Here is an 8267-nt window from a genome sequence, read left to right as displayed (position 1 = left end):
TTCCAACAATCTTAAAAATATAAAATATGACAAATCCAATATTACAAATATAAAATACTTACATATCCAAAAATATATGATCATTTCATTACCTCTTCAATATCCATTAATTGGAAACCGGAAAATGAAACATAACCTAAACCTAAAATTAGAAAATCTATTTTGTATATGTATTTTACATTAAATATATATATTTTTTACATAAATGTACAACCTGCCCCCGCGGGAGTACGTGACGGAAATACCAATTTCTGACCCCGGTCCCAAAAATAAGCGGGGTTTAATTCTGCCCCCGCTCCCGTTTTTTTCTTAAATTTAGTCCCGTAAGAAATCAGGGTCCCACGGGAATTAGGTCCCACGGGGTTTTTGACATCCCTATACATTCGTCCGCCCTTAATTGTACCTAGGTTTTAATTCAAGATTTTTAGCGTGTATAAGATGAATTATAGAAGAGTATGGTAATGTGGTAAACCAAAAAGTTAAATGTGATGACATAATATTTGTTTTACGTTATAACATTATTATTAGGAATGATGTTTGTAGATAAAAAAAACAATAGCAGGGAAAAGTTACAAAAATATCAAAAAGAATATTAAGAAGGAATAAGTGACAATAATATAAAAGAAAAAAGTTTTCAAAAAAATATAAAATTTTAAAACCTACATTATTTAGTAAATGCTTTTCAAACTACATGTCAAAAACTCCTTTCATCCCTCCGTGTTGTGAGTGAAGAGGTCTTTGGAAAAGGACTACAAGTCAAAAGACAAAAGCACTAAAGGAGTACAGGTTATCACAAAAGACCCTACACAAGTTGATTTAGCAGAGATCTTCTTTACCCTTTTAAGTCGAACCAACAATAATGGCAGCTACTGTTAGCAGGAAGATTTTAGCTGCAAGGAAATCCAAACCCAGTTCTTCTTCTGCTCTTCAAAAAGGTCTGCGAATCGTTTTCTTCAACTCTTTAACTCATCTTCGGATATATATATATATATATATATATATATATATATATATATATATATATATATATATATATTCTTCATAATTCAAAGACCTTCGGATGTAAATATTTGATGCTTCGTGTTATTTGTTTCGGAGTAATTTCTAGTCAAGTGAATTGTTTGTCATTGCAATTCTTTCCCCTGACTTCAAAATGATGGATGTGAACCTTTTTTTTTTTAATTTATTTTTTAAAAAACTGTTTTTGTTAGGATTCCAGTCACTAGACATTGAATTGGAGTTTTAAAATACAGATAGTCGTGAACATAATAATAACAAAAATATTTACTATGATCTGTAAGTATGCATATTATATAAATTATAACAAATAGAGATGAAGCGAATATAGTATTTGCTCCCCAATTCACGATTAAAACAGTGGTTTGGGATTTAAATCAGTATTTTGCTGCTGCCTCATGTTAAAGACCCAATATTATAGCTTAGGCGATGATAATTGTAAATCCATAAAAGACTTATTTTTTTCTCAGGTTTAGATAAAAGGCATATCCATAAATGTTTTTGAAAAATTAAATAATTGACGCTAATTATCTTTTTGAATGTTTTATAATGCTTCATTTTCTAATTAAAACGCAGTTATTTTTTTAAAATTGAAATATTAGTTGACGCTAACATTATAAATAAAAATATTTTAGAATGCTATATTGGAAAACATAGGTCTAAAATAGGACAATAACTACCTTGGTTTTTTTTTTATTTTTATTTATTTATTTTTTTTTTAACAAAAAGTATAAAAGATGATATAATTATCAACTTTATAGTTCTACAAATAAATGACGGTTAGAGTATTCAATATTATATGATCAATATATATTTTATTAATTGATTTCTTGACAAATGTATTCAAAAGTTCTAATGATCAAGTAAAGATTTTGATCTCTATGCATTCACTCAATACCAAGATTATATTTATGAGCTTCAAAATCAGTGTAAAGTCAGCTTAAAAAGTGAACTTACATTGTAATTTCAAACTTGAACTACATGCCCTTAACACTCTTTTAATTAATTTTACTTCTTCTTGGTTAAATATCACTCTAGGGATTTGCAAGAATTTACAACTCTGTCCTCTTTATGGGGTTCTTGGCAAGGGCATTTCAGTCATTCCGTCCACCCCCTCCGAAAATATGCGGTTCTCAGGATGGTCCTCCAATTACATCACCAAGAATAAAGCTTCGTGATGGAAGGCATTTGTCATATTTGGAACACGGTGTCCCAAAAGAAACAGCCAAGTTTAAAATAATTGTCATCCATGGTTTTGACAATTGCAAAGAAATTAATATTTTTGCCTTGGCAGCCTCGCCGGTGTGGATCCATATTTTCTTCATGCTTTTTAGTTTTTACGCCAATCATTTTTTTATGTTTACTTCAAACTTAGGGTTGTTTGATAAAATCATAAAACTAAAACATTTAGTTTTAAATGATTCCAACCTCTGAACGGTTAGGAAACGACGGAGTTTCTTAACCGTTCAGACTGAATACCGACGTATTCAGTTGTGACCTATGAATGGTTCCATTCATAGGTTATCAAACAGCCCGTTAGTTTTCTAATTCTAACCGGTTGGTTGACTTTTACAGGCTCTAATTGAAGAGTTAGGGGTGTACACTGTTTCATTCGACCGACCTGGTTACGGAGAGAGTGATCCCCACCCTGAGAGAACTTTAAAGAGTTTAGCTTTGGATATAGAGGAGCTCGCTGATCAACTACAACTCGGATCCAAATTCTATTTAGCTGGATTATCCATGGGTGGATTATTGGTTTGGCCATGTCTTAAGTACATTCCTCACAGGTGTAAATCAAAATTTTGATTATTTGTTGCTTGAGATAATTTGGTTGTCATTTTGTTAGTTTTGTATGTGTGATTGAAATAGGCTAGCAGGAGTAGTTTTCATTTCACCTGGAGTTAATTACTGGTGGCCTTCATTTCCTTCAAACTTATCTAATGAAGTGTATTATGAAATGTTTAAGCCTGATCAATGGGCTTTACGTGTTGCTCACCACCTTCCATGGTTGCACTACTGGTGGAACACTCAAAAATGGTTTCCTAGCTCGTCTCTTATTTCTGGGTCTCTTGATATGTTTTCTCCCCCTGACATGGAAATTGTGTCAAAGTTTCCTCCTCAATTAGAAGAGCAAAAGGTACATTCTTTCAAGATTAATACTCTGTATATTTTTAGTCATATATGTATGAGTATCAACACACTAACAGAATATGAGATAGAATTTATGTGCTAGCCCTTCAACATCTCAAAAAATACAGAATTAAGAAAATAATTTTTTTTTTCTAGTAAAGTTTCACGTCTAATGCTGAAGTCCTAGCGAATTTGAATTTACACCTCCTTTTAAACTCTTTGAACACTTCTAGTTTTTCATGCTTATATTAATTGTTAACGGGTATACATAATTTTACATATTGAATCCATCAAATAAAAAATAAAAGTATCTTTACGTGGGTGGAGTAATGAATGTTCCATATGCATCTATATGTATGAGGCCTAACAACTACCTACCTTTCTCATCTTTTCCAAAAAAAATGTTGCTGTTCATATTTGATATTTCCTAATAAACGTTATTCACATGTCTTATATGATTCATAATATCTACACATGAGTCTTATTAGTTGATTTAGTTCATCATTATGGAGCTTATAACTGTCTCACAATTATATGGCCTACTTGTTATCTGAAAATGAAACATGTAAGTTTGATTCATATGAGTTTTTACTGCATTTGGTATTCAAATTGTCAATAAAACTATCATTCACATTCTCAAGGTCTAAAAGTAAGATACTGTTATGTGAAACATTATTAGCATGAAGAATTCTATATGGATAAATGGTAATAGGTTGGAAGCAATCAATATATATTTAAGATCATTGTCCACAAGTGCATAAGAGATAAGACTTAATACTAGTGGTCATAGGATGAACATAAAGACAATTGTGAAGAAAACAGTACTAGAATAGGAAAAAAAAATGAATCCGTATGGTATTTAAGCTATGGTTGTGGATACATTTTTTGAAGTACTAGATGCAAGAAATGGCAACATACTTTTGCTTTTATGTTTATTATATCATCCTAATTTCATTTATTTTTATTACAATGTTGTATTTCCATTTATTTTAGCTATTTAAGGCATTCTCTTTTGAAAATCAACCTAATTGTAGATTTGTATCTCCATATTATTGATTAGGACATTATAGTTTGAAAAATATACTTAATTATAGGAGTGAGGGTGATATTCCCGTAAATAGGTAGAATCGTTAAAGATACAATGTTGCAAAACAAAAATGAAAGTAAGATGCTAAAATAAAAATTATTAATAAAAGAGTTTCTATGTCTTGTATTAACCCTTTTATTAACAAAAAAAATATTATAAACAGACAATATGTAGTTAAAAAACTACCTAATTATAGCATTATACTTTCTTTCTTTTTCTTGTTAGGACATTATACATTGAAAGAACATACCCAAATTATAGTAGTGAAAGATTCTTGTATTTAGATGAAATTGATATGATTTATAGATTTTTCAAAATATAATGTTGCATTTTTAGCTGTTAACATTCACTTTATTCAACCATATCTATTGGCTAATTTGATTTTTGACATTCGTCGACCACTTAGACTTTTCAATGATCGACTTGTTCCTGTTTTTGACTCGAGTTGCAATATATCTCAAAAACAAAACCCCAAGTGTACACAACGAGTAAAACATAGAAATATGCATAATTTACTAATAATAACTTTACGAATATATAATAGCTAACTAGATGAATAGAGTATTCGATAAAATGCACCTTTCACTTTGATATAAAGAATGAAACCATGATGCCATTTTCCATAAATCAATAAAACTACATTTTTATTTCTCGTATTTAACCCTTTTACTTTTTGAAAGAAAGTAAAAACACGTCGAGATAATGCCTCTAGATTGGAAACTAGACCAATACTCATGTTTAGAACTAGGTGTATCTATTAAGTCCTTTTTATATTGTGTATATAAAAAAAAGACCCATTTAAAGTTTGTTTTATAATTACGTTTGGGTCAACTAAGTCCATCAAGTTATAAAAAGAAACATCTCAGAGAGTCCGACTTATCACTTATGTTACACTTTTTGTGTGTTAAAGATGCAGCCAAGAAAACAAGGAGAATTCGAGTCTGTCCACCGTGATTTAATAGTTGGAATGGGGAAATGGGAATTTGATCCAATGGAACTCGAGAATCCATTTCCAAATAATGAAGGATCTGTTCACTTATGGATGGGTGATCAAGATCGATTTGTACCTGTGAAACTACAACGTTATATTGCTAAGAAACTCCCATGGATCAACTACCATGAGATCACAGGTGGTGGCCACTTGTTTTCCGCTACTGATGGAATGACTGACACCATTCTAACAACACTACTAACTGTGAAAGATTAGTTCATTTTTTTTTTTGTTGTATTTTGCGATATTGAATTTGATTTGTGTGTTTATTTACGCATTTTGTAACTACATGTTTTTTCAATGATTATTGTGATGGTGATCGTTTTTTGATCGTAGGATCATAGAATCGGACAATAATACGGTTTGGTTTGCGAATTTAAAATTGCTTTCAATGAGGTGGTTTGAATTTCGGACAGGCTTATTCTTGTTCTTTTGAAAGGAAGAAATAACGATAACAACATGTATGAGATCATGTAGGTGGTCTTGTTATAGAGTGCCTGAAATATAAAAGGTAAATTATTACTAATAATTCTAATTGGTAAGGTGGTAAGGCTTGGATGTACATGATCTATAAATGGCATCTCTTGGACTAACAATCATTTTTTTAAACTTCTAATAGCCTCAACCCCTTCATCTATATCATTACAACAATACAACCTACACAAGTGATATTAATGTAGAGCTACGAATTGGATCATGTGCATGCAATAGTGATCCAGCATGATCTTATAGAAATGGGGCGATTTAACACTCATATACGTGGTGATTTATCAAGTGTACTTTATAATTTTATAGATTAAATCGCATAAATACAAGGTGTGGTTATTTATGTCATCAAGAAATCCAATTACCCTAGAAAATTGAGTATCGACTATGGATATAACGGAAGATGCTTTACAAATCAACGACTCGTAAGTCGTAATTGATAGATCAATGACCATTAAATTTTATTTTTATTTTTTAAATTTAGAGTTATTTTAGCTATAGATTAGAGATGGATCAACAATGATAAAATAACGTCCCTAAAATAGCGCTAGAGTGGGGGTGGATTAACATAATGTAACGTCCCTAAAATGCCGAGTAAAAATATCATTTTAAATAAGTTAAAGCCATTAATTCATTGTTCCAAAAGACGATCAGAGTCAAAGTATTCTCAAAACATCAGAGTAATTTCTATACATTCAGTGCGGAATAAAATTACAGGGATGCAGTGCGATCAAGCCAGACCATTTCTTTTAGAAACGAAAATACCCGAAACCATAAACATAAACTGTAATCACAAAGTTTAGTGAGTTACTCAAAGTACCACATACAACACAAATATACAAATATAACAAGTGGCTGTGTCGGGTTGCATATCAACCCCGAGTCCATAATGACTTCATGTAACAACATGTAGCTGTGTCGGGTCCGTATCAACCCTCAAGTCCATATCCACCCCGAGTCCATAATGATTCTGAGCCTAAATTGGCTCTATGCATATAATATATAATCATACTAGTAATAGTCATAAAGACAGTAAGCACATACAAGCATATCAGTAGTGTCACAAAGACCACTACTATCCTACAACATAATCTAATGGGTCGACATTAGTGCCTTCAACCCATAAGAACGGTGAGGAGAGACTCACCTCACAGTCTGAAAGAATAGTTGTACCGATCATTGCTCTAAAAGCTATCTCTATTGGTTACCTATACAATTAACAGGGACCCAAATCTCAAACGACTATTCAAATTACCCAAAATGCCCTTAGGTCAAACTTGGTCAAATTCCTGGTCAAAGTCAAAAAGTCAAAGAAGGTCAACACAGACTGAGTATGCCAAACGTACTTAGTCACTAAACTCAATGTAGTAGATCCCATCCTGATTATAGGGCTCCAGCCTGGTACGCTCAACTTACTACCAAGTAAGCCCAACGTACTTGACCAATTCCATTTTCCTTCATTAAGTGCTTATTTCATTAAGATCCTACGTCCAAAGCTCCAATCTACTCCCAAATAACATTCTAAGTCATAAATTTTCTAACTTGATGACTTTCCATGGCTAGAAGGAGTCTATACACCAAAATCCTAACTTAATACACAAACCAAAGCATCATGACTCTTGCATGGCGGGAGGAAACGAACCAAGATCACATTTTTATGACTCCTAATGAATCCATAATGGATAAAGTTTCCAAATTTATCCATTAGGATGGTCCGAAGAACCAAGATCTAGAGTTTAAGTCTCAAAGGGACCAAAAATGCATATTTCTCAACTTAATCCATTAAGTCCATATCTCTAACCTTCATATCTGAATCAATATGATGTTTAGATGGATAAAGTTTCCTACTTTATCCAAAACTAGGTCACAAACTTTCAAAATCTAAACTTATGCACTAAAGTGACCGAAAAGCTCATAAAACCCAAAACTACCTAGATCTAACAAATGCATCATCAAGATTCAAGCTTTATATCTTATGGAGTTGAGAAAAAGCAATGTAGGCTCTGGATCCACAAGCTTGAGCTTCAACAATCAACAAGCTTGAAATTCTCTTTCATCCAAAATGCAATCAAAACACATAAAAAGGCTCAAGATTTGATCTAGGAGGCTAGGGTTTCGAGTTGAAGGATCAATAAGGTGGAGGCTGATGTTTGGAAGGACCCCAAGGGGTTAGAGTCTTTAAATAAGGCTAAAAACCACGAAAATAGGGTTTTTAGTCTGCGGCGGTACGCCCCTCGTACTTAAAGTCCCTTTAGCCTAGTACATCCAACATACTAGCTGGTGTACACCAAGCGTACTGCTAAACTCCCTTTTGCCAGTTTAACTTCAAACAACCATAACTTCTTCATTTCAACTCCGTTTTCGATGATCTTTATATCCACATAAATGTATTGACGAGCTCTACAATTCTATCTTGATACTTGTGACTAAAAACATCTCAATCTAAAATCCTTAATTATGCAATAAGCCCAAAACATAACCTTCCTCATTTTACCCCTCGGCTTTCATCGAACAATAGAAGGTTTAAATCACTTGTCCAACATCATACACCTCCAA

At 32.4% G+C, this 8267-nt stretch overlaps 1 protein-coding gene across 1 annotated transcript; it reads left to right on the top strand.

Annotated features, from left to right (window-relative positions):
* Positions 1-781: 781 nt before the first annotated feature.
* Positions 782-5560, top strand: LOC145086304 (uncharacterized). The gene is made up of 5 exons (XM_079024058.1): positions 782-935; positions 2056-2319; positions 2593-2804; positions 2887-3154; positions 5145-5560. The coding sequence occupies exons 2-5, from the start codon at positions 2089-2091 to the stop codon at positions 5439-5441; spliced, it is 1008 nt and encodes a 335-aa protein (XP_078880184.1). The 5' UTR covers positions 782-935; positions 2056-2088; the 3' UTR covers positions 5442-5560.
* The last annotated feature ends 2707 nt before the right edge of the window (positions 5561-8267 follow it).

This window comes from Lactuca serriola, chromosome 2 (genome assembly GCF_051521515.1).
Source record: "Lactuca serriola cultivar US96UC23 chromosome 2, Lser_US96UC23_V15, whole genome shotgun sequence".
Classification (NCBI taxonomy): Eukaryota; Viridiplantae; Streptophyta; class Magnoliopsida; order Asterales; family Asteraceae; genus Lactuca; species Lactuca serriola.
This window is presented reverse-complemented; position numbering and strand designations above follow the sequence as displayed.

Excerpts from the sequence above, each read along its gene's own strand:
- LOC145086304 (XM_079024058.1), top strand. The coding sequence starts at position 2,089 with ATGGGGTTCTTGGCAAGGGCATTTCAGTCATTCCGTCCACCCCCTCCG. Across the intron at positions 2,805-2,886 it reads CTTAAGTACATTCCTCACAG|GCTAGCAGGAGTAGTTTTCA; the intron begins GTGTAAATCAAA and ends TGATTGAAATAG. Across the intron at positions 3,155-5,144 it reads CTCAATTAGAAGAGCAAAAG|ATGCAGCCAAGAAAACAAGG; the intron begins GTACATTCTTTC and ends TGTGTGTTAAAG.